General features: G+C 39.4%; 2 protein-coding genes across 4 annotated transcripts; one reads left to right on the forward strand and one right to left on the reverse strand.

The window, feature by feature from the left end:
- Positions 1 to 235: 235 nt before the first annotated feature.
- Positions 236 to 2,344, reverse strand: arf6b (ARF GTPase 6b). Its single transcript, XM_087780639.1, has 2 exons — positions 2,182 to 2,344; positions 236 to 1,963 (listed from the first exon to the last, which is right to left on the reverse strand). The coding sequence occupies exon 2, from the start codon at positions 1,501 to 1,503 to the stop codon at positions 976 to 978; it is 528 nt and encodes a 175-aa protein (XP_087636765.1). The 5' UTR covers positions 1,504 to 1,963; positions 2,182 to 2,344; the 3' UTR covers positions 236 to 975.
- Positions 2,345 to 4,760: 2,416 nt separating this feature from the next.
- Positions 4,761 to 23,543, forward strand: aspg (asparaginase homolog (S. cerevisiae)). 3 transcript variants are annotated; one of them, XM_087780636.1, is made up of 17 exons: positions 4,761 to 5,734; positions 9,681 to 9,807; positions 11,709 to 11,820; positions 12,090 to 12,215; positions 12,403 to 12,486; positions 12,983 to 13,109; positions 13,175 to 13,287; positions 14,860 to 15,045; positions 15,142 to 15,255; positions 15,853 to 15,972; positions 16,688 to 16,783; positions 16,921 to 17,084; positions 19,690 to 19,776; positions 20,675 to 20,774; positions 20,854 to 20,919; positions 21,001 to 21,066; positions 22,796 to 23,543. In XM_087780636.1, the coding sequence occupies exons 1-17, from the start codon at positions 5,464 to 5,466 to the stop codon at positions 22,835 to 22,837; spliced, it is 2,001 nt and encodes a 666-aa protein (XP_087636762.1). In that variant the 5' UTR covers positions 4,761 to 5,463; the 3' UTR covers positions 22,838 to 23,543. The 3 variants fall into 3 exon arrangements, with proteins under 3 accessions (XP_087636762.1, XP_087636763.1, XP_087636764.1); XM_087780637.1 differs by lacking the exon at positions 21,001 to 21,066 and having other exon boundaries at positions 4,763 to 5,734; XM_087780638.1 differs by lacking the exon at positions 21,001 to 21,066 and having other exon boundaries at positions 4,764 to 5,734; positions 20,854 to 20,930.
- Positions 23,544 to 27,104: the final 3,561 nt, after the last annotated feature.

Raw genomic sequence — 27,104 nt, forward strand, 5'->3', positions numbered from 1 at the left:
TAAGGGAAACATTTTTTGCAGGTGTTTTTTAAACACTAAAATCACTGAGCTAAATATACAAGATTACTAAACCCTCATTTAGGACTTAAGGAAAGCATCTTGGCGTGATCATGTTACACGTTCATGATTTCACCAGGCTGTGAAAAACAGCTTCTTCCTACTCATTCACACCTCCATTGCTATTCTTTACAAAACCAACAGAAGGCGTCGACAAAGAAAACAGAAACGCTGAGGATTTTAAAATGACTTTTTTTTTTTAATAAGACATTACAATGACACTGTCTGTACATGGTTCCCCTCAGCCCGAGGAGGAGAAAAGAGCAGCACCCCGAGGTGTCTTCTACGTGTCGCTCCCTCCGACTGCGAGACAGATGGACTGGGATGGCTGTTTACTGTACTTCCGTACTCATGCTACAGATATAGGCTATCATATAATGTCCCAATACTGAGACTAATCGACTGATGGATCAGAACCGGAGCTCTGAGGGTGAACGACATTCCTTTAGAAAGATTAATTCGCCGACTTGTTCCCAAGTTTGTTGAATAATGACGCATCATGGTCAGTTAACTATTATCGGGTCAAAGTCTGTCCAAGTATTCAAGACAGATGCTGATGAAACGTTTCCTTCCTGGTGACCAACATTTACTTTTAAACACGGTCGTGTGTTTAAACAGAACAAAAACGGGTCAAGCCTGCTAGTGACATAAGGAACATTAAAAAAAAAAAGATAGAAAATAGGAGAAATAATAACAGGCATTGGTGGTGATCTTTGCGGCTGTCACAATAGGACAGGATTTTAATTTTCATCACGGAAATAATGATGACGCTACACAGTACAACCTGAAAGCCAAACCAATCTGGAGATAAATTAGCCGAGGAGTAAATGCAGTATTAAAAATAAAAGAAGGGGTGGTAATCAACTTAACCATTCGTTATTTGTTATTATACTTTTGACCTAAAACAGTCATCAATCATTAAGATTTGTAGTTTGAGGTTAGCCATGTCAAGCCCTCATACAGTCCGTCGCCTGTCGTGGCACATGAGGGCTGGACGTACCAATTCCTATCCCTGATGCGCGTCAACCCCAGCTTCTCCTGGATCTCGTGCGGCTTCATGGCGTCCGGGAGGTCTTGCTTGTTGGCGAATATCAAGATGATGGCATCCCGCATCTCCCGGTCGTTGATGATGCGGTGGAGCTCCTGCCGGGCCTCGTCGATGCGATCCCGGTCGGCGCAATCCACCACGAAAATCAAACCCTGGGTGCCCGTGTAGTAGTGTCGCCACAGCGGGCGGATCTTATCCTGGCCGCCCACGTCCCAGACGTTGAACTTTACATTTTTGTAGGTGACGGTCTCCACGTTGAAGCCCACCGTGGGGATGGTGGTGACGGACTGTCCGAGTTTGAGTTTGTAAAGGATTGTCGTCTTTCCCGCCGCGTCCAGTCCCAGCATTAATATTCTCATCTCCTTGTTGCCGAAGATCTTTGAGAGCATCTTCCCCATCTTGAACTCTTGTGCATAAATACCTTAGGTCGTGAAAAAAAACTGTAAAAATGGCACGGTGGTGGAAACTTGAGTTGAATTATGGACTTCTCTGTGACAGCATGACTCAGTGAAGAGCAACACTCATGTTGATCCAACTTTTTTTTCTTTCAGAGTGTCCAGGCCTACAATTCAGGCTAAAAACTTGGCAGTAGCTGTTGGAGGGTGTCCATAGTTTAGTCCCGGTCTCGACTGTAAAACACAAAAACTGGTAGCGAAGCCACAAAAATCGATCCAGAGTCAACTCTTGACGGAGGTATGGCGGTTGTTTGAACCGGGTGGGTCCCGTCCTCTTCACCGGAAAAAAAGATCCGCTTTAATCGGCGCCCGCACGTCAAGCTTCACGCCTCTTGTTCTGGAGGGGACGACTTCACAACAACCCTCGGCTGTATTCAACCACGATAGTCCTCTTCTCGTCCCCCTGGAAAACACAAGATTCGACAAGGAGGTCAGACGATCTCGTATCTGCCCACAACGGCTGCTATCACCGCTAGCATGCTAACACCGAGCTAACATGCTAACACCGAGCTAGCGAAAGCAAACTCGTGGTATTCGACCGCCGAGAACAAACCGCGGCGAGCAAACAACGATTCGGCGTAACTCTCGACGTATATGTCGATTCAAATTCGAGTGGTTTACCTCCGTACGCCCCTCTTCAGGCGATAAATCCACCAGTTCTCGGCTGTCTCCTGGAAGTCGAGCTGGCCGCGGTGCTGCTACACCGGAAAGGTGTGGAGCTGCAACAACCGCCGCTTCCGTCCGTCAGTTAGATACAGCCGAATCGAATAAAAACGTCTCGAATCGACGGTTTGAGACGCCGAATAACAAATGGTGATGTTTTATATTACGATTTCAAAAAAGTTTAAGGCTAACCTTTAAATATTATTTCAGTAAAAACGGTGGCGTGTGGTGGACGATGCTTCCACCTGGTGGCAGTGAGTAGAACTACAAGCCAGTCATTCATTGACAAGTGTCTGGTTTTGTCACGAAACAGATCAAGTGAATTCAGCTGTTTGTAATAAATACACTTTAAATTATCCTTATGTTAACATAAACGCTGCCTTTTATGAAAAACCTTTTTCCTGGTAGGGCACAGCTTCTCCCTCTTTCATCTTGGACACTTTATAGTTTTATCCTTTAATGTCTAACATGTCATCCATATGCAAAGCATGAGTGTCACCAACTTCTCATTGGTCAGATATGTCACATTTAAATTGTAATACAAACTTGTCATCAAGAAAGATTCTCTTACCCTCTATCAATTATTAGAAATTGTACAGATTTTTCTATTGATGATTATGCAATTATGATTATTAATGATTATTATTATGAAACCAGTTCCATTAATGACACTTAAGAGTGATCAAAATGTGTGTGAATGACACATTATGTTTATTTTATTCAGTCTTGAATATGAAACAGTAAACCCACATTTTGGCTCAGTAAATGTCATAAATATTAATATGTTTTGGTGATTTTGCTTTATGTCCTGAAAATCATGTATTGAATGATCAAATAACATATTAATGAAATTTTTTCATTTTATTTTCTGAACCAATCAGCTCATATGCTTACTAAGAATTCAACATCAAATTATTGATTTTCTATTGATGATTATAATAATATAAAAACAATGCTTCCCTTGATACTTTGATATATATTCTATACATTTTTACAGCAGTAATAAATTAAATGTCTTGAAAATAATGTCTGCATTATGTCTCAAATGATAGTAATAAAATAAATAAAACCAATAAAAAGAATAAATGCAACAGTTGGGTAAAAATATTAACTATAGTTGGTCTACAATCTCCCTACAACCAGCGTCTAGAAGCAGTGGCTCGTTCATGAGGCTTTTCCTGGAAACCTAAGCTTTTCATATCGTAGCTCCTCACACGTCAACAGATCTAAAGAAGAGAGATAATGAATAAAAATGAAACCAGCTCAAACTCGTGCTTTCTTTCATTTCTGCAAAGTGCGAGTTAAGAAGAACGTCACGATGACTCACCTTTTCTCCCGGAATGTTGAATCATCTTCATTCTTCTTCTTTTAAATGTTATATAAAGTGTACTTGTCCCTGTTATACTTTTAGGTATTGAACACATGTACAGTGTTAAAAATAACTTTTTAAGAAAAGTAAAAGTTTGACTTCAATACTTGGTAACACATTTGCTTCAAGACTGGTTTGTTAAATACACACCTGACTTTACTTGTTTGCCTAAGAAACACAACAGGAAAAAAAAAAGGTTTACTCATCGACCTTATTATCCTATTTAACTATACTTTTTTAAAATCCAGATTTGAAGGTTTAAAGAGTAAAAAGGTACGTTTAGAATTAGATTTTGAAAACTTGACACATAAATGAAGAATAAACAACAACAGGACAAGGTCAGGACATTTTATTGTCAATTTTGCAATATTTATAACACATACAAAGACAGATTGTTTTATTGAACAAGTGATTGCAAGTAATAATGATTACATTTGTATTTTGCTTTCACATTTTGGTTGCACCCACACATCAAACTGTCAATATATATTTATATAAAAAAAAGATAAGAACTACTAATTATTAACTAATCAAATGATTAACAGATGTACTGTTTATGAACTAAGGTACACCTAAAATGATTTGAGGTTGTTTAGGGTTCAAATTTGTAATGTGAAAATCTGTTTAAACAATGTGTAATCAAATTTTAAAAATGAATAAAGATTTAGACCGTAACGAAAAAGCAAAACTATTGCATGACATTCTTTATAATGAAATGTATGATGCTCCCACGGTTCGTTTTTATTTTTTCAGACTTTTCCTTGACTTTCTGGGACTCCTGTGTTGTTCTCAGTATTATCTTGACCTTTAAAGTATATATTTTATTGAGTATTGTTTTGTTTGTTGAAGCGCTTTGTGACCCTGGTCTGGAAAAGCGCTATATAAATACAAATTACTTACTTACTTTTCAATAAAAATAAATAAATAATAATATATGTATTTTTTTTTACATTTTAAGGAATGAAAAACCACATAAATCAATCATGAAAATGGTTTGCGCTCTTCAGAATCAGACTCATTTTTTTATTTTTATGAACAACTTTGCTGTACAACTAAATCCAGCTGTAACCCACTGGCCACCAACAGTACAAAATATGAGATTATAAAATAAAATAGAAAATAAATAAATAAAATCATGACTAGAATAGATAGATAGATAGATACTTTATTCATCTCACAGAGAAATTCACGGTTCAGCAGCTCCAGAATGTTACAAGATAGAAACAAAGAGGCATGCAAGTCTATGTACAGTCTAAATATAAACTGAAACATATGTATAAAAAAGAAAAAAAGAAGAAAAAAAATATATAAATTTTAAAGACGTAGACGTTAAAAATAATAATAATAACAATAACGTGTAAAATATAAAGGCAAAAAGGAGTGCTGGGCTGCCTCGACAAAATACGTTATTACTCAATGTTAGCTTGATGTTGTTATTCAATTATTATACACATCGTATAAATATACTTATATTTGTATTGAAGCCCTGGAGGTTAAAGTTTTGTATTTTGAAATACACTCAGACGACATACAATGAAATAAACTAGTTGAATAAATACTTTAATTAAACATAAATAATGAATAATAAAATGCATTAATAAAGGATGTTTTACAGCAAAGTGTTGTTTATAAACATGTAATAACCATATAATGCACTTATAAATGTACCTTAAATAAAGTTCTATCCATCTATCTACATGTATTAAATGGTCGTAAATCAATTTGTCGCTTCAAAATATCACATTAGTCTGCCGCTGATATTTTTACGACCATGTGTCCCGCTTTCTGGTCATCGGTCACGTGACGCCGCTGCTCCTCAGGGGCGCTCGCGCTCCTGCCTCTCATCTCACACACCGTGAAGGAGTCTCGTCATGGCGGACTCCAGCTACAACCTCAAGTCGCTGGCCCGGGCTCTGTCCCACCACACGCTGGACCAGGTCGAGCCCAGCAGCGACCTGTCCCCGTCCCGACCCGCTCAGCTGCATCCGTGCCGGAGACGGAAACTGTCGTCGAGCAACTCGCTGGAGTCCCTCGTTCCCTCCGCGTCTTCTTCTTCTTCTACCGCTCAACCCTGCGCCACCGAAGCCCGGGTGCTGGTCATCAACACCGGCGGCACCATCGGCATGACGCTCCACGACAACGGTACCGCTCACCGCGCGGGTTTACTCTTTTTATTTTTTTTTATCAATGGACTTCCTGCGTGAGGACAGCGCGCAAGTGCGTCCCGAAATAGTCTGACGCAAACCCTCGTAAATCCCCGGCGTAAATACAACATATCCATCCGCCGAGAGGCACAAATAAATAGTCCGCAAACTTGTTAATAACCGAGTTGTTTGTAGGTAAACATGGTTATATATTGATAACAATGATATTACAAAAATAAAGTATAAATGTAATGATAAAGTACATATGTCAAACTGTAGTCTGCGGGACAAATCTGGTCCTCCGCAGCGAGAATTCTGACCCGCTCAAGTAGAAGAACTCACATTTCTCCGATCCTTAAAACCGGCTGCCAGTTTCTTTCAGGATCAACTTTAAAATTCTGGTTCTTACTTTCAGAGCAAATCATGGTCAGGCTCCTCCTTACATCACTGATCTGATCCAGTCTTACACCCCAGCTCGGGCTCTGAGGTCTGTGGATCAGAATCTACTTATGGTTCCTGAACACGCTTCAGGACCAGAGGAGAGAAATCTTTTCAGACTGTTGCTCCTAAGCTTTGGAACGATCTTCCTCTCTCTGTGCTTGATGGATCTACTGACTCCTTTAAGAAACATCTTAAGATGTTTTTATTTGTTCAGGTTTTTCCTTGATTTTCTGGCACTCCTGTTGTGTTATCAGTTTTATCTTGATCTTTAAAGTATATACTTTATTGAATATTGTTTTGATTGTTTAAGCGCTTTGTAACCCTGGTCTGGAAAAGCGCTATACAAATAAAAATGACTTACTTACTTACTCTTAATCAACTAATGTGGCCCACTGGATGTTTGGTTTAATATATGAGATTATACTGATGTTCACTCAAAAAGTACTAATCATTTTCTACTCATGTCAACAAATTGTTGGGGTTATTTTCAGAGTAACATGTGTCTTTTTGGAGTTATAGGCAGAAATGTATGGAAATGTATGTTCATATGACGATCGTAAAACAGGTGCTCACTGCTCTTGTCCAAAAATACACTTAAAAACATCCAAATACTGCTGGTCTGTAACGTCCATCTTGTATTGAAGCCCCTGAAGAGGTAGTATTAAGGTATTTGGATGTTGATAAGCGTGTCTTTTTGGACGGGGAAAAGTCAGCGCCTGTTGTGATTTTGTGTGTACTATCTCTTTAACAATTTTATTGAGCTGTCCAGTCAGAGTGAAACTTAACGAGTTTGATGGAGGACAAACTCTGATTATAATTAAAAGAGATAAAGTACCAAAACAAATGATCACAATCAGACAATCTGGTAGTCACACCTTCTTCTTAACTTTATTACGATTTTGGCCCGTTTTTGGATTGAGTTCTGAGAGTGAGATTGAGATTGATCAATTATTTATTTAACCATTTTATGTAACTGAACTTAACTGAATTAAGCATTTTTGTGTGTCTCAATAAATATGTTGTATTATTATTATTAATTCTATTTTAACAGATGTGGTTAAATACTCTATTTTTGTTAACCCTCCTGTCGCCCTCGCTTCAAACCAGACCATGCAGAGTACAGGAGCGCACGCTATAGCATATGTATTTCTGGCAACCAGGTCGTTTACCTTCACCCAGAGACCCTCAAACACATTTGTTTTCAGGCACCGGGTTACCTTGACCTGAGATCAGGGCCGGGTCTAGACAGGCATGTATGAGGGGGCAGCCACAAATCTTGAGGGGGCATTGTGCCAGGCCCCCTCTTGCCCCTGCCTAGACCCGGCCCTGGTTTGAGGGGGCACAACATTTATTTGAGGGGGCCAGGCCCCCTCTTGCCCCTGCCTAGACCCGGCCCTTCCTGAGATAACAGGGTTTAAATTATATATATATATATATATATGTGTGTCAGAGTACAGATTGAAATCCAGTATGATCTGGAATCCTCCTACTTCTGAACTGGGATCTGAATATTGGAATTCCAATTTGTCCTAGTAGAGATTGCAATTCACTAGTAGAATCTGGAATCCTATTGGAATTCCAATCTGTACTTGTACTGGTACAGATTGGAGTCCTACTACTGTATTGGGATCTGAATATTGGAATTCCAATCTATCCTACGACAAATTCCTAGGAATTTTAACAGGACAATCTGATAGAATTCCAATTGACAGAAATTTCGCCAATGCTAACCCTAACCCTAACCCATATCAATAATAAGATCCAAGTTCAGTAGCAGGATTGTACTAGTACAGATTGGAATTGCAAGATTTCATATCCTACTGGATTCCAATCTGTACTGTGACATATATATATATATATATATATATATATATATATATATATATATATATATATATATATATATATATATATATATATAATATGATTTTAGTTGAACATCTTCCCATCAATTAAAAATAATAAAAAAGAACATATTTTTATATATATATATATATATACATATTTATAATTAAATACAATGAAATCCCTTCTAAACAAAATATCTAATTATTTGAGTTTATTAGTTAATTAATATGTTGTTTAATTAAGCAGCACTTCAAAAATAAACATGCAATGTTCTCGCAATATAGTCCTTTTTTTTTTATAAAGACAGTTAAATTATTTAAAGTGACTTTTGTGTTTCACTTTAATCATAAAGTAAACATGGGTTGTTTTTCAGGAGCGATTGTCATCCCCTCGTAAATATGATGCTGTGACACACCTCCCTGCACACATAAACACAACAACAAACACACACACACACACACACAAATAATTGATCATAATTTAATTGAAATATTTATTAGTGACAGTTAAACGGGGAGTGGCTGTTGCCGATACTCATTGTACCATGAACAAGAAACCAGGTTAAACAACAACGTGCCAGACTGACTTTGTTCCGTTCATATTGAATGAAGTGACAATAAATAAAGGGACAATAACATTGGGTGGAAGTGACAACATGGGTGGATGTGAGCTGCTTGGTGGAGGTCTGCGCTCTCAAGCTGCTGTCAAAACACTTTGTCGTGACGCAAAGTTATTGGGTCAACAGTGTTTTTTTTCTGAATGTAACAACAAGGGTTCACTTCTGGGCTTGGTTTGGAAAACAACCTCTCAATGAATAACTAGATGTTGACTTCAGCTGTTGGGTAACATGGAGGGCAGCACTCAAAGGTCTCAGTGGAAAAAAAAAAAGATGTCCATTCTAATATTTCCTGCGAGTCCTTGAAGACTATTAGAAATGCCCCACACTGCAGTATATTCCTAACATGCGACGTACTGTAAAACAATGATTCTTAACTTGTGGATCGGGGCCATAAGTGAGTCACAAGACTGCTTTCCGTTGGTCATAGGCCTTTATCTTGGTCGAATAAGTATTTTCTTTCATTCCTTTTTTTAACTACATGTAAACTTATATATTGTATTACGTGTGAGAGTGAAACTGGAACTGGACGTTAAAAATACCTATATTTAATCAACCGAGGTTCAAAGTGTTTCTTAATTTGAGTCATTGTGGGTCTCAGTTGAATTCCTTTATTCGAATGGATTAGTAGTTCCAATTCATTCAAAACACACCTTGTTTTAAACATTTTACTCTTATATTTGATCCTACTTTTTCTACTTTTTTGTACGTCCTTGATATATATACTCAAATGTCCTGCCAATGTTTAGTTTAGAATCTGCTCCTGGTGATTAAAACTCAACTGAATGACTGTTTGAATGATCCTCTGATGCTAATAGCTTGACTTGTGAAGGTGTTCTTCCCCTGGACTTCTGCTCATGAGGCCGTCAGCTGTTGCATGTCGTCTCCCATTTCAAAATGTCAGTCTCAAGCTCTGGTGGCCCCCGTGACACTTGCTAAATCCAGCCACTAGGGCTCAGTATAGGACCAGGAATTGTGTGTAATAACCAAAGGTGACTCAATAGATGCACTAATACATGTTTTTAATCCGTTCTCGTAGTTCTGGCTCCTCAAGCAAACGCTTTCGTGAACAGCCTGAGGAAGCTTCCCATCCTCCATGATGAGGTGTACGCAGAGCAGACCAGCCTCTACGAATACTATGGATCCACAAACACTCTGGTTCTGCCGTAAGTCTGAACAATCTCACAACCTTCCTACCATTAAAAAAAACTTTTGTACATCACAATAATGAAATTGACTTTCAGTATCTAATATATATCATGACCTCATTTTTATTACCAACTGATATACAGTATTTCTTGTATTTGGATCTTTAAGATCCACCTGAATGAAAATGTTACTAAATTATTTCAATTCAAGTAGACGATCTCCTTTAAAAATCTCAATAAACATCCGTTTTTTGTTGCAGTTTTAATACACAGGAGAAAGGGGAAGCTTTAGCAATGATATGAGGACTTATTTGAATCGTTCTTGTGGAGCCGTATTGCTTTAAAACCGCCTATATTGTTCTGACAGGAAGCCGACCCCTCATTCCCCCCAACTGTTTCACGGGTGCAGTACAGTCGTGTTGACCTGCACGCTGCCTGCGAGTGATGTGGAGCCACTGCTGCCCCCTAGAGGCAGAGTGCTGCATGACTCTTGTTAATGTCTAAAACGAGACCCTGTGATGGAGGTTTCTTATCTAATATTCTCTCTTGCTAATGTTTTTTTTGTTTTATCTTTTTAGTTGATTTTACTTCTACTCACTGGCATGTAATTCTAACGTCATCTGGTGTAGCCTTCTCACTTCTGACTACGGAATTAGTGATTAGTTATTGATTTGAGGGTTTAATCTCTCTTTACACACACACACACACAGACACCATTCTGAGCCATTAATCCTGTTTCTAGTCCTGTGAATCTAATGACTGGATCAAAAGAGGTTTTAAATATTTAAAAATAATCTATATGTACAGGTCAGTGTTACTCAATTAACCTTTTTCAAAAATGTGTTCCCTTAACGTTTGCTTTTTCTCAATATATTTATTATTATAGAGAACAATACAGAAGCACTAGATTAAACAGACTATATATATTTATATATATATATATATATATATATAGATTATACATACAAAACAAACAGTGAACAAACTACAAAACTATCAATTCCATTCTATTCCATAGACCAACATATTTTCCATTTAAACTTTAAAATGTATGGCTGATTTGAATTATATTATGCAGGGAGCAACATAAGTCCTTCTTGTTATCAGTTTACACCTTAAATATCTAAAATGTGATTTGATTTCGTTCTATTTGTTTTATTTATTCACTTATGTTTAATTATTACACACTTGAATTTAGTTCAGAGTTTAATACTTACATAATTTGCTCAATGTGGAAAAACTATTCAAAAATAAGATAATTCTCTTAACATTATCCTTTTTCTTTTGCTAAAATGATATTAATATATAATGTCTTTCTTCGATGACCCAACAGGGGTCCAGTTCAGTCGATCATTTTAAACCTTTGAGTACACCGGTCCTCATCTGCGCTGCCCCCTGCTGCTCCATTCACCTCATATCGCCTTTCAAACAGACCCATGCTAATGCCGGGGGTCGTCAAAAAGAGAAGGGAGATTAGCAGCTAAAGCCGTCATGCTGCTTTAGACCATGAGTCAGCATGATGCCCGGGTCGAGACCACATTAATATTTAGAGGTGCATGGCCGGACCCCGGTCCAAACTCCTGGAGTGAACCACCTCAGGCTCTCGATCTGCAACGTGAGGAAAGAAAAGCCGCCGCTCTGGTGTCTCTGCGAAACAGGTTTTGGCTCCCCGCTGCCAGGCCAGACGGCTCGGCTAAATAGAGTTTGTCTCGCTTCATAAAGATGCAGTTTAGTGATCCCAGTGGCCGTCCTCAAAGTTGAAACCTGCTCTGGAGCCAACCTCTCTGCTCGGAGCTCCTCTCAGACAAACACTGCAAACGTTTGTTTAACCGTGTTTTAATGGAGTGAGCTAACACGCTAACTACTAACATGAACTCAATGTTACATTTGTGATTCTAACCATGACTGATGTGGTTTAGAATGAGCAAAGAGAACAAGAGGATCGTCTACACGATTCAAGAGTACAACCCTCTGCTGGACTCCTCCAACATGACCACTGAAGACTGGGGACGCATCGGGATAGACATCGAGGTCAAAGCTTTTAACTTTTGTAATGAATCCAAAATTTGTGGGATAGAGGGCAGACATGGACTAAAAAGTCACATTTCTATAATAGAATAACAACAACTATTATTGTTCCAGCTGGAATAATTATGGGAAAGTAACAAATATGAATCAAGAAACATTTTTTTATATCAAATAAAAGTTAAATTGAACTTCAGTCTTGAACATGTTTGACAGATAATAGTCTATTCCTAATTTACAGGATTTTCAAGTTGTCTTTTTCTCACATCGTACAGAAAAACTACCAGAACTACGACGGGTTCGTGATCCTCCACGGCACAGACACGATGGCGTACACGGCTGCTGCTCTGTCCTTCATGTGTGAACATCTGGGCAAACCCATCATCCTGACGGGCTCTCAGGTGAGAGAAGATTCATTCTGTCTTGTTCAACTTCAAAATGAATCTATTGTAAATAGTTACTTCACTGAATCAGCCTCAGGAACATTCCTCCCTCACCTGAACTGAAGTTACGAATGAATGAGTCTCGATCTGTGAACTCTGCCTCCTCATATTTAACACAAGTTTTATTGAACTTTGACTTCTGCAGGTGCCGATCTATGAGATGAGGAACGATGGCAGAGACAACCTGTTGGGGGCGCTGTTGATCGCAGGGCAGTTTGTCATTCCGGAGGTGAGAGTTATTTAATCTACTTATTTCTTGTTAAGTCAATATTGACAGTCAATTTTCATTTCAGTGTTATACTGCTACATATTTTTTATTATTCTTTTTTCATGTCATATATATCCAATTTATATTGATTTATTCATTGATTTTTAATTCTATCTATAATATTATTGATTTCTGAAACATATTCAACCCTTATTAGATTTTTGTAATATGCTTTCAAATTTGTTTTATAATATCTTCTTTAGCTAGAACCCCCCAATAATTACCATAGTTATAATATCCTTCAATGCTTTCCTTTAATTTATTTTAACATTCTTTGTGTTTCCAAATGTGTATTAACATTGTAAAAGCTTAACAATGAAAATAATAAAATGTGCATGTATGCAAATAAATATAAATATGAACTGCATGCTGTTTTAAATTCCCTTTTCATCATATTATTTAGATATTTTATGAGTGTTGTTTATCCAGAGTTTAAAGACACCCCTGATGTTTCCAGGTGTGCTTGTACTTCTACAACAAACTCTACAGAGGAAACCGAGTAACCAAAGTAGACACCGGCAGCTTCAACGCCTTTTCCTCACCAAACTTGGCTCCTCTGGCCACTGCTGAAGTCGACATCATGAGTGAGAGGAGCAGCGGAAGTGTAAATAAATCACAGATTTCCTGACATGTTTCTCTGCGTTCCCAGTTAACTGGGACACAGTGTGGAGAGCAAACACTACGGCAAAGTTCCAGGTCAGCACCGAGTTGAACAGGAACGTCGGACTTCTGCGACTTTTCCCAGGAATCACTTCTGCAACTGTGAGTGAGAGATATTTCTGTTGCTGAACCTTGACAAAGATACCATGAGCTACACAGAGATACACAGTAGAACAAATACTGTCACATTTAAAAAGCATTAAATATTTAAGTTTTTTTAATCTTTTTGAATTCATTTTCCATTTTCTGTAAAAAAGTATAATATGTGACATTGTTAGGAGACAAAACCTAATTTAAAAGACCCTTTAAATTGGTTTTGTCTTCTAACAGTGTCACAAAGTTTTCATAACAATGTTTTTTTTCCAACTTTTGATTTTTGATTTTTCAGGATAATCCCTGGAAAAACACATGGTACAAGCATACAACAACAAATACAATAAAAAAAGACAAAACAAGGGGTTTTACATGCTTATTATACATTATATTGAGGCAGTGTTTGTGTGGCTTTTCTTCAATCTCAGATGAAATGTCAATTTTTCCATACGAAAAATGCAGCTTGGTCAATTGTTTGTCATGTGTCTAGTTCAACACTGCAGAAAAATGACCAGAAACTGTTTCTTTCAACTGAGAAAAATCTCTAAACTTAGGGAAATGATGTCATAACACGATCTTGATCTTATAATCCATGCATTTGTGTCTTCTCGTCTGGACTATTGCAACAGTTTATTTTCATGTCTAAACAAAGAAGGATCTGTCTCGCCTGCAGTTGATACAAAACTCTGCAGCAAGAATTGTGAGCCGCTCTAGTAGAAGAACTCACATTTCCCCGATCCTTAAAACTCTCCACTGGCTGCCAGTTTCTTTCAAGATCAACTTTAAAATTCTGGTTCTTACTTTCAGATCTATTCATAATCAGGCTTTTTGGGCTCTGTATTTTACTGACTTTTTAAGCATGTTGATTTATTTTTCAGTTCTTTATTAGCATAACAATTAACGATGTTGAGCTCATTTTGTAGCAAAAATAAATAACAAAGTAAAGTAAATATCACCCAGAAGTGTTTCTCTTCTGGCCAACTGCAATAAAACATAGTTACCTCTAATTTAATTGTGCTATTACAAGTCATTCGTTACTTCACCCGTCATGTAAACTGCCATCACAGCTCAGCTCGGAGAAAGATGAGACAAGTTATGGTCCGTGACCAATCACCGCATAAAGAGAGTGGGGAGGTCTGGCATGGATACTGTAGCTGCACCCCCCCCAGGAGAGCCACTTTACTGTCTCAATCTGCTCTTGTCGCGCAGCCTGCCGATCAAAGACTTTGTTATTACCTTTCACTGCTTTTACGAGCCACGGCTCCGCACTTCCCTTTCACGGGAGCGCCATCGATAATCAAACATTTTCTTGTCAGAGTGCTTAGCGCATCAGAAATCCGGATGTCACCTTCCTCCCACAATTCCCGGTAACTGCCGCAGCGCTTTACGCTCACTAACACCTTCAGATTAATCGCCCTCTGTCCCTGTCGCGGCTAATGATGTGGCGTAGAAGCTCGGGCGCTTGATGCATGGAAGGCAGCAGATGGGGTTTTAAGACGCTTTAAAGTGCCGCATGAAAAGCGGAATACTAATGTCTTCCACTGCGTTGTTTGGTGAACTGAGGTTGCGGTGTGTTTGCAGGTGAGGGCGTTCCTCCAGCCGCCCATGCAGGGCGTCGTCCTGGAGACCTACGGCAGCGGCAACGCTCCGGACAAGCGTCCGGATCTACTAGAGGAGCTGAAGAAGGCCACCGACTCTGGCGTCATCATCATCAACTGCACTCAGTGTCTGAGAGGAAGTGTGTCCACGTCCTATGCCACAGGGAAGGTTGGTTGCCGACTTTACGAGGGTCCGACTGGGAGAAGTTGGACCTCACAACTGAGAGGGATGTATGAAGTGATCTATGGTCTTTGAATATAAAAGGTTCTTATTGACGCCGGGCTGATTAGCGGCGCCGACATGATCTCTGAAGCCGCCCTCTCCAAGCTCTCCTACGTCCTGGCCAAGACAGACCTGACGCTGGAAGCCAAGAAAAAGGTCAATATCTTCCCCTTTTTGCTCTTAATCCTACTTTGTCAGATAAAGTTTTACTCTCGAATCTAGTTCTACATTTACAAAACGTCAAAAGAGATACTTATGAGTCCAAAAACCGGGCCTGACTCGCTCTTATTGTTGACCAGGTTTAGCCTTTTGAACAACGTAAAATGCTCGGTCAAAGCAGTGGTGATGCTCATTTGTGGACCTGCCAAATTTTTTTCCCTATTTGTCCGACTTCTCTTTGTGGCGCTGTGTATATCTGAGGTTACGAGTCAGGAACTTAATCAGAATAAAAGAAAAGTCAGTTAAAGAGACTTGACTTACCAACAAATGAGCAAATTACCAACAAGTGTCAAACTTGAATCCAGTCCACCAAGTCCACGCAGTAGCTTGAAACAGAGATTAAAGAAGCCAAAAACAAATACGTTTAATTGAGTTTGACACCACTTGTGATTGCTCTGAAATTTACCCAGGTTTCACTTTTTCTATAGCGTAATCCAGAAAAAGTGCAGACTTGGCTAATTTCAAACATCAACTCATTCTTTTAGTCGCAAATTCCTGTTCAAGGATCAAACAAATATTGTTCTCGACGTGCAGTTGATGGCCCAGAACCTGCGAGGAGAGATGAAAGTGGACAACGCGGGAGCCAAGTTGAATCTGAGTGACAGTCGCTTCATCCAAGTCATCGCCAAGTCGCTCAGCATCAGCTGCAAAGAGGTGAGGAAACATGTTATTGTGAGGAAAATGCTTTCATCTTCACACACAAATCCACCATCTCTCAATCACAATAAAGAATATTTGAAATTTTGTCAGGCTGAATTGTTAGTAATGGGTCGGCGAGGCCTCACGATACAGTGTCTTCATTTTTAAGGGCCACTAGAGGGCAGTATTTTCAGTTTAAAAAATGATGCCAGGTTCATTGAATAAGTAGATGAGGTTGTAAGATTGTGAAGCAGAGAGTGCCATCTAGTGGTCTTTCAAAATGAAGACACTGTTTCATGATACCTCATCAGCGTCTTCGACCCATTACTATTAAGAATCAGCGAAGAAATTAATTAATTAATTGTTGTGTCATGTTGGATACTTATTTTGTTCCCTACAACCTCTCTTTTAATTTATAGTTGATAAATTTGATCCATTAACAATTTAATTTAGAATTAGAATGTCAATGTCCAGGTCTTGTAAAATTGAATGTGACTATTATGATTAATTATTATCAAATCATCACTAAAGAAAAATCTTCATTTGACACAAACAATGTCTGTTCTGCTTTTCTTCTTTCTTGATTCTGTCCTCATGATGATTTAAAAACTATTTTCTGATGATTGACCTGCTGCTCAGTGGTCCAGTGTGTGTGTGCGCCATCATGTGAAACTGTTCTCACACCAAAAAGGTTGTCACTGACCTTTGACCCTTTTGATGATGTCACCAGGAGTTGGAAGCCATCCGCGACGCTCTGACTCCACCACTGGCCTGCGCTGCTGCGAAGATCGGCGACATCGAAGCTTTGGAAGCTTTGAAGGAAATGGTGAGAAAAGCTCTCGATCACACACGTGCAGGAGACGTGTTGCAGGAATAAAAAGTGTTGTTTTTTACACACAGTTAGAAAACACAACTTGACGTCATCATCTGTTAATCACTGTTTATTGTGGGCGACCATCTCAGGGTAGCAACTTGTGTCTGTGCGACTACGACGGTCGGACGCCGCTCCACGTGGCCGCGTGTGAAGGTCACCTGAAGGTCGTGCAGTACCTGCTGAGTCACGGGGCGACGGTCTACGCCAAGGATCGATACAGAGATACGCCGCTCTACAACGCTGTACGATTCAGGTGAGAGATTATAAATCACTAATGTATTCATTCATTTTTATGACGCCCTGCACTCTAAAAGGTTCTGATAAATAAACTCATGTCACAAAAAGTTATAAACTTAATATATATAATCTAAAATATTTGTATATTAAGTAAAGAAGTATAAAAAATAAGTTATAATAATAATCGAATATAAGAGGTTTTATTGGCACGATCATTTTGTCATTATATGACTCTTAAACCTACTTAAAACTAAAACTATGCTTTTAAAAAATTAAGTGATATGTAGGTTATAGAATAAATGTGTTCTTAACAGCGTGTGATCTTGAACAAGCAGAAACAAGATATTCTTAAAGCGAAAAGTTGTTTAAATACTTTTAATTATTTTGGATTGAATTCGTCAGTATAGACAAGACCAGGTGCTCTGCTCCTGCAACATAACAAAGATGGCGTCTACATTCTATAATAAAAACAATGGGAGTTTTTTTTTTTCACGTCATAATCCATGTTAAGCTTAAATAATTGCGTAACAATAAGGAGAATGATTTGGTGACGACATATTAGGGGTGAGTTGGGTCGTCTCCTCCTCAGCTGTCAGCCCTCTTGTGGGCACTGGGATGAATTGCAGTCTCATATCTGAACCTAGTAATTAAATGAACCTTTGAAACTCACTTTCTGTGTCCTCTCAATGACCAGAAGGGTCACTTCTGTGTTTGAGTTATTTCTCCTCATCATACTGCATGGTAACCAGCCAGATACACTTTAAATACTAATAACCTGAAACAGGTCATGTGCGGTCACTAACAAAGAGCATGAAACTCGAGGCTTCTGAGGCAATAATTAGCCATTAACTACTCGAACCTGTTTGGTAAAAATATAGTTCATCTAATAATCCGTGGCTTTCATTGAAAAAGTAACGCTGCAGGTTTCGAGGCCTCGTGACTCGGACTCGTGCCAATGGCATGTTTTTTTCCAACGGTCGCCGATGCATGTGCAGACGTGTCTGGTGCGTGGCAGCCGAGGACACTCGTCGCAGCACTCATACCTGTCCTGCCCCGCTGATGAATCCGGGGAACACAAGCTCACATAACCAGAGTCTGAAGCCGCTCGACGGGATGCCATCATTTCCGACCCGCTTCGGAATCAATAGGCACTTGATCCCGTGCCCTTATAAGGAGTGGCAGCGAGAGCAGGGAGCGTCCTCGGAAACCAGTCGGTCCAGTCTGCTCCCAGTTTCACAGATTTAAAATACCAGTTAGTGAACACAAGAGGAGATTCTTTCTTTAATGTCCTGATCAAAGCTGGCAAAGGAATCGCTGGAATGGTTTGAGTCACGGCGCGACAGGTCCAGCTCTGATTCACCGACCGTGTTCGGGGATATCCGAGCGAACGGACTCGTAACAGTTTCCACTGCAGTCGCTACAAGTGAACATGCTCCGACACGCCATTACACCCACTGTCGCCCACGCTGTCGCACTCACAATAAGTTACCTGTCACAGAACACCTCCATAGTCTCCCGAAATAATTTTAGTTTGTGTGTGTATAACACCACCATGATGCACGGATGGAGCCATGTACACGTCACCTGTATTCAACTGGACCCAGGTTCCAATTTATTCATGGTAGAATCCATGTGTTTTAGTTTCATGGCAGGTCATGTGTGTATTGACGTCCACTAAGATAAAGGCTTAACACAATTTCTGATGCATTCGTTATGTCTTATGTACTTGTATAGTGAAGTATTTGTATCTAAAGCGACTTGCTGTGGATTAGCATGTAGCCTTTAACTCTATGGTCATGATTGCTAACCAGTGAGCTAACTAGCTAAACTACAGAAGTTCCAAAATCTGAAACATTGATAGATGAGTGTCTGTGACAACTATCGTATTTTAGAAACATTTTAATGCTCAGACGGAGATCAGATGAAGCGTTGCGGCCTCAGATGATCAAGTCGTATTAAAACATTGAAAGATCTTTGGAGACGTTTTCTACATAAAATCATTTCGAGGTTAGCTGTGGTAAAGAATAATAATAAGAAAGTAAATAATTTAAAAAATGAAATAAGAGAAAACACTAAATAAGCGATAGAAAAACATATGGTGCACCGGATTAAAAGACACACTTTTTTTTTCAGAAAGGATTTTAAATGTGCCTTTTAGTCCGAACAATACGGTATTTAATGTCTTCTGATTGAAACCCATTTTATCCACAAACATCCCCTACTTCTCATGCTAGATGTCCGTCTGTTTCTATGTCAATGATCACCAGCTTTGAGCTTGAAGACGCTGCACCTAACTTAATAAAAAGAAAATCCTTCAAAATAAAAGCTCATGATTTATTTTACACAGGCTTCACATTAAGGTTGCACCCCAAGAGTTGAGAACCGCTGATGAGTTGAAGTGGAAAAGAGTCAGACGGCATCAAATAGATGTCTCGTGGTGTTTTGCTCAAGGACACGTGGCAGTCAGTGGTAGAGTTACATTTCAATTTCAGGCCCAGAGGCACAATCTCGCCTCTGACGTCATTATTCAGTGATATTTTTCGAAGATTCTTTCCTCTCTGGAATTGGACCCGGCAACCTTTGAGTCGCTGATGCAACCCTAACTTTTGGGCTTTTTGCAGACACCGAGAGGTGGTGAAGCTGCTGAGGAAAACCGGAGCTCATTTCTCCAGAGACGAGCTGGAGGAAGCCGGAAACGAACTCTGCAGGTGAGCGAGTTCCCTTAAGAGCAGGCTTTGAATTTGTCCGTGCGGAGTCGGAAAATATGCGGCTGCTCCGCACGGTGACCCCTCCTTCATAGCTGACACAGGACCAACCAGTCGCCCCGCTGTTACACAAACGGCAGGAATGCTCCCGGGCAGCATTGTTTTCCGCTCTCTCCTGCATCATCTGATAAGATGGTGGCGGACGGAGCGATGGCTCCTGTGATAGTCGGTAACATGACTTCATCCCTGACGCCCCGGGAAACACCAATCATTAGTTTCTTTCATTCGACCAGCTCACAGAACAGATTTAAACACTGGAATATAATATTCTTTCTTTGCTGGTTCTATGTTCATATTTATTTGATCATGATTTTATTTCTTCTCTTTTTCATGTCTTGACTCCAAAAACTTTTATTTCTTTCAACCCTTGTGTTCTCTCTGGGTCAAAGTGACCCTAAGGCCCGAAAACAAATGTGTTTGAGGTATCCCTTGTCTTGTCTCTGGGTCAAGTTGAACCTCCTCCACCACTGCATATGTATTTAAGGAAGCCAGGGAGGTCGTTCACCTTCGTCGTCACTTTCACCCTTAGATAAATGATCAGGATGTTGTATTTCTGTTTTGTCTTCATAATAACAAATTAATACTAAAAACTAAATTATCATTCATACATTCATAACTAGATATAAATAAACATGTTGTTTTATACACGGTATCCTGAGATTATTCAACATCAAGAACAGAAGTATCTTCAGAATGTAGTTTTGATCTTTATGCAATGTTTTTTTCATGTTTTTATGTCATGTGAAATGTGCTCCTTGGCTGAGGTATTCATGTCTCAGTGCTGTTTAACGTTTAATTTGTTCTCTGCTGTCGTGTCAATAATGTCTTGTTTGTGTCTCAGCATGGCGTCCAGTGGCGACATGGAAGGTCTAGAGATTTGGTGTCTGGCCGGAGCGGACCTGAGCAAACCCGGCTATGACGGACAGACGGCCATTCAAGTGGTGAGTCGGGTGCAGACGCGGTGGCTAAGATGTCCCCTCAACGTCACGCATGTGTGTGTGTGTGTGTGTGTGTGTGCAGGCTCGCGCCGTGGGACACGTGGAACTGGAGGCGTTCCTGCTTCAGGCGGCCAGCAAGAAGCCTCAGGTGATCACACCGTGAGTGTCGCCGACGTCTCAAATCATGATGCTGCTTTTAACGTGTTCTCTCCACTGTCTTCACTTCCAGTCTGCTTTTGGTGACATAAATGAGTTTAATGAGTATGATGATGATGATGATGATGATGATGACGAGGTAAAAGACTTGGTGTGGACACGTGTGTGTAGCATGACTAGTGGCTGTGACCGTTGTCTCCTCTGTCAACGTGTGTCCGTCATAAATCAGCTCCACCAGTTGTAGTATATATATATTTATATATATATATAAATATATATATATATATATATTGTCCTGTCTTCCTGTTGCTGGTGGTGACAGCCATCTTAACTATCCTCTCCACACAACAACTCTGAAGGCGTTTTGAAGTTCCACATGTTTATTGTGCTTGAAGAAGTGTAAAACTAAAGAAAATAAGAAATACACGTTAACTAAAGGCTAGCGCACTGCTAACACAAATTAACATTTCCGAACACAAAAGATGAATAAAGTTTTAACATACATACGACGCCGTGATATAAATATATAGATAAGTGTGACACTTACTCGTGTAATGCTAACTTATTAAACGCTAGGATGTTTGACGCTTACCTGTGCAGTACTAACTTGTGTTGATAGCTTGTGACGCTCACACATGTCATGCAAAAATGTGTGATGCTAACTTGTGATACTTGCGTTGGTGATGCTAACTAGTGACAATAAAAAGTGTGATGCTAACACATGTTATGCTATCTCGTGTGATGCTTTCACGTGACACTGACTTGTGTGGTACTAACATGTGACACTAGCACTTGCGACACCAACATGTGTGATGCTAACATATGTGATGCTAACTTGTGACACTAGCAATTGTTACGCTAACAGATGTGATGCTAACATATGTGATGCTAACTTGTGACACTAGCAAGTGTTACGCTAACACATGTGATGCTAACATATGTAATGCTAACTTGTGACATGAACAAGTGTTACGCAAACACGTGTGATGCTAACATATGTGATGCTGACTTGTTACACTAGCAAGTGTGACGCTAACACGTGTGATGCTAACACATGTGATGCTAACTTATGACACTAGCAATTGTTACGCTAACACATGTGATGTTAACTGTGTGATGCTAACATGTGATGCTAACTTGCGACACTAGCAAGTGTTATGCTAACACATGTGATGCTAACATATGTGATGCTAACTTGTGACACTAGCAAGTGTTATGCAAACATGTGTGATGCTAACGTATGTGATGCTAACTTGTGACACTAGCAAGTGTTACGCTAACACATGTGATGCTAACATATGTGATGCTAACTTGTGACACTAGCAAGTGTTACGCAAACACGTGTGATGTTAACTTGTGACACTAGCAAGTGTTACGCTAACACATGTAATGCTAACATATGTGATGCTAACTTGTGACACTAGCAAGTGTTACGCAAACATGTGTGATGCTAACTTGTGACACTAGCAAGTGTTATGCAAACCCGTGTGATGCTAACATATGTGATGCTAACTTGTTAGTAATCAAGTAGTATTCCTAGAGCGCTTTTCTAGATCAGCATCACAAAGCGCTGTGACATAGGCAAGTGTGTTGCTAACACATGTGATGCTAACATATGTGAAGCTATCTTTTGACCCTAGCAAGTGTGAAAATAACACGTCTGATAATATCATGTGTGATTTAAATAATCTAACATCTTAAATTGTGTTCTTGTAAAACTCAAATCCTACATTTCAGCTTTACATAAAAACAGTGTGATGTGTGACTTCAAAATAAAAGTGTGTGTTCGTTGTGTTGCTCATGGGTCCTCCTCTCCCTCACGGCCCTCCTCGTTCAACTGCAGTAATACGTCTGTTTCCATGTTTCAGAACGGAGTGATCAAGTTTGCCGCCGCTCCCTCAGGAATGTGACCCGGAGCCGCGGCACGAATCTTTCCGTCCAATCATGAGTCTTGAAGGCAACATGAATGTTGAGACGCACATTATCCACTGCAGCACAACGTGTACATATTCGAATGTCGGACAGTCGCAGGGTCAACAAGGGAAGCACTTGATCGTGACCTTTCATGATCAAACATATAATTTCTGTCCCGTCACTGTGGTATCAAGTGACTTTGATATGTTGACTTTTATTGTGGTAGACGTCACTAATCACTGTTTGCACTAATGTTCATTTACGGATTATGTTTTTAAGTTCCCGACTAGAACTTTGTTTTAAGATGTAGAAAGTATTACAATCATGAGATTAAAGCACAAATTAACGCACTAAAATGTGAACGAAAAGCACACAATAATAAGACAAAGTTGAGGCACACAAATCATTGACAACAATCGGCGAGTTGTCGCCATGTCCACGCAAACGTGTGTGTCTGATGTGTGGTTGTGAGTCCAGTTGTGTTGGTGTCCCTCCGTCAGCTCCCGCACTGGTCCGGCCTGTTCTTGGCGGTCGAGCCGGACGAGCTGCATTTCTGTGAGCCCGAGAGAAACGAGGAAACAAAGTTTCTCCGATGTGATGATCGTAAACTTTATCGACAAACCTGCCTACGATGTTTTTTTGTTCTTGCTTATAGAAACGTGTTTGTTCAAATTGTTTTAATAAAAGTGTTTATTTCTCTTATGTTGGCTTGATTCTTTCTCTGAAGCAGACACATCTAACAATAGTCTGGTTCTGCTCCGTGTTTCTGCTACAAAGTGATGAAAAAGTTTCACTTCGTTAACCACAAGTCCGACCAGGGTTTTAAATGTTGAATAATTTCCACAGAAATACTTGAATATTTGTGTAATGAACATTTATTTTTAACCTTATTTAACCACGACCTCCACAGTCATCATTACACTACAACTTTCATCGTTTTGTTTATTTAAAAATAGTAGTTTGTCAAATATATATTAATATTTCTTTCAGCTGCCTTTATTTGAACATTTCTAAATATATTTTTTAAATTGGATGAACTCATGAGATGAATGTATCTATATTTAAAATAGAAAAGCATCAACATTCCATTTAATTAATGATAAAATCACTTTAGTTAAAATTGTAAAACAAATAAAATACATGTTATTTGACGTTACAAATTTCTTTTCACATCAACAAATGTATTATTTACTATTAACACGTTTCTTACTGTACCACTTTCATCTAAAGACCTTTTTGCATTCTTATTTTACTTACTAAAGATTACAGCACAGAAAACTCAATTCAATGCTGGACAATGAAACAAAAAAATATACTAAAACTTTGAGAAAAGTAGCAACATAGCAGAAGATTGAAATAAAAGGAAACAAACAAATATTAACAAGAACACAATAACAATAGAAAAAACTAACTAAACAATGGTACCAAAACATTTCAGAACTTGCTATAGACAAACTACTTCAACATTAATAAACCCATTAAATACGAATTAAAAAATATGTAAAATACAGATTAATTCAAAATATACAATGATAAGGAAAAATGTAGTTAACAAATGAACAGTTTCTTGATTTCAAGAGGGTTTCGGGAAATTAAAAAATTAAAACTAAGACATTACAATTTGTTTTTACTAATTGTGGGGAGTTTATCTTGTATAGTGGCAGGTGGGGTTCATGGGATTATAGTGAGTCCAGGTCCTGTGGTGACTGGTCAACCTGCCCAGCAGGTCCTCTTCAATCTCAGCGTGGAGGGCGGCTGCCTGTCGAGCTGCTGCTGGAACCCGGCTCGTCCGGTCCGACCAGCACAGGCCTCATTCCTGCGTCAATGAAAGGCTTGTAGGAACCGAGCCCGGATCAGACCAATATAAGGAGCCCGGGCGTGCTGCAGCGACAGTGCGTCGGCAGGAGCGGCAGCAGACACCAGCACCTCTCAGGTGAGGACTCTCAGGTGAGGACTCTCAGGTGAGGACTCTCAGGTGAGGACTCTCAGGTGCTCCTCCGGATTTTACGCCTCAACGTTTTTTTTTTCCCTCTCTCGTCCAACAGCCGGAGCAGAAGTCGGATTATTGAGCAGCCCAGGCTTGGACATGGTTTGGCTGATGAAGTGGTTCTCGACAGTTCAACAGTTCTTTAACAAAATTGTGAAATGTTTAGGACCACTTGACCAGTCAGACAAATGCTGCCGACGTGGGAGACACGTGTTGGACTCATGCTAGCTGTCGCTAACTGTTACTAAATGTTGCTACCTTTGTATCTTTGTGTTATCAGTTTTATCTTGCCCTTTAAAGTATATACTTTATTGAATATTGTTTTAATTGTTTAAGCGCTTTGTGACCCTGATCTGGAAAAGCGCTATACAAATAAAAATAACTTACTTACTTACTTACTACCTGTTAATAACTGTTGCTAAATGTTGCTAAATGTTGCTACGCCTCAATTAAACGTTGCTCATCCAACCGGTTGACTGTTTTGTTTGGTCTAGAGTCGGAGTTCCGAAGCACGAAGACAAAGCCAGCTGGTATTTTGCGCTAATCTTGCTAGGACCGCAAGTATCGCTCGTTCAAACTATTTTTTCAATTTTAACTGATAGTTCACCTAAAATTCAAACTTTACTAATTTTCTACTCGTCGACTAAGGGTTGGGTTTTATTTTTAGAGAAATACGTCTTTTTTTTTTCTTTAGTTACAGTATATGCAAAAATGTTTGTTCATTTTAATGTAGCGACTGGAGCTCAGTTCATTTTCGTCCAAAAAGACACTTAAAAACATCCAAATATCTCCGTACTGCTCATCTGTGACGTCCATCTTGTATTGAGGCCTCGACAAGAAGAATTGTTCTGAAAAAAAAACTAAACAAGTCTTTATTTTAAGTTAGTTTTTTAGCAAAAGCTACTAGTCTCTGAGTACTTGACTGAAACTTTCACTCATTCAATGAGTTAGCTTTTTATCTACAATCTTAAAATATAGACTATTTAATTTTTTTCTGAACAATTCCTCATGTCTAGGCTTCAATACAAGATGGACGTCACAGACGGAGGTAATTGGATGTTTTTAAGTGAGTCTTTTGGACGAAGATGAAGACGAGGATAACTTTAGCACCGGTCGCTACATTAGCATGGACTTCCATTTTTGCCTGTAACTCCAAAAAAGGAACAGATTACTCTAAAAAATAATCCCAACTCTCGGTCGACATGAGTGTGAGTAGAACATGAGTCACGTCAACTCGGCGCCACCTGTAGCATTTTTATTTTACGCCTAACGTCAGCTATTGCAGATCTTAGCTGTCGTTTGTCATTTTCAGGAAGATCTGCTCCGAATACAGAATTTGTCGACCCCCCACCCCATCCTTCCACCTCCCCTGTAGCGTCTACTTCATATTACATAAATCATTCATGAAAGCATCCTCCCATTCTTATTCCTGGCGGTCTAATCCTCCTCGTGTCTTTCATCTCCCGTCGAGCCTCCAAATCTATCAATATTTGCTAAACGCTGCTCACACAGAGTCGCGGAGGCGAGCGCTAGCATTAATGAGACGTATGTGCAGATGTAGCCACTCGCTCCCGGGGGGGATTTCTTCTTGGAATTTCATCAGCAGCCGAAGAGCATCGCCCCTCTTAACCCCGCTGTGACCCCGACCCCCCCCCCGGCCTGACAGGACCTCCTGATCTCCTCCACATCAGGTTTAGGTAGGGGCAGGTCTGCTGCTCGGATATGATGCTAATATTTCATTTAGCCACGTTGAGCGGCGTTAGCGATACATGCTAAATTTAGCATAGTGCTTAAAACAAACAAAAAAGGGCTAAGATTTATCAATAAAAGACTCAATTTGAAACATAATATTGAACACAAAAGACAGTTAAAATTGGAATTTCAGTTTATTATTTCTGTTATTCGTCAAAATGCATGCTAGAAATGTGGCGTTCTGTGGTTAGCATAGTTGAGGGGCGTCCAAACTTTTTCGGAACAGGGCCAAATTTGATAAATTGAAATCAAACGAGGGACAAATCATTTCATTTCTTGAATTACTTTAAAAGACCTATTTTTACAATGAAAAAAATGTGTATTTTTAATTTTCTGGCTGCATTATATTTACTCAAGGGCCACAAATACTTTGGACTTGTCTGTCTTAAGTTTTTTTATTCAAGCTAATATGCTAACAAATATACTTTAAGGTGCTGCTTAGATTATATTTTTTCAGTTAGCAATCCAAGCTAAAATCTACATTAACATTGAAACCAAGCACAAAATGGAGCTAAAATCCATGA

Source organism: Callionymus lyra, chromosome 18 (genome assembly GCF_982586985.1).
Source record: "Callionymus lyra chromosome 18, fCalLyr1.hap1.1, whole genome shotgun sequence".
Taxonomy (NCBI): domain Eukaryota; kingdom Metazoa; phylum Chordata; class Actinopteri; order Syngnathiformes; family Callionymidae; genus Callionymus; species Callionymus lyra.

Excerpts from the sequence above, each read along its gene's own strand:
- arf6b (XM_087780639.1), bottom strand. The coding sequence starts at position 1,503 with ATGGGGAAGATGCTCTCAAAGATCTTCGGCAACAAGGAGATGAGAATA.
- aspg (XM_087780636.1), top strand. The coding sequence starts at position 5,464 with ATGGCGGACTCCAGCTACAACCTCAAGTCGCTGGCCCGGGCTCTGTCC. Across the intron at positions 15,046-15,141 it reads CGTCCTATGCCACAGGGAAG|GTTCTTATTGACGCCGGGCT; the intron begins GTTGGTTGCCGA and ends TGAATATAAAAG. Across the intron at positions 20,920-21,000 it reads CGGCCAGCAAGAAGCCTCAG|TCTGCTTTTGGTGACATAAA; the intron begins GTGATCACACCG and ends CTTCACTTCCAG.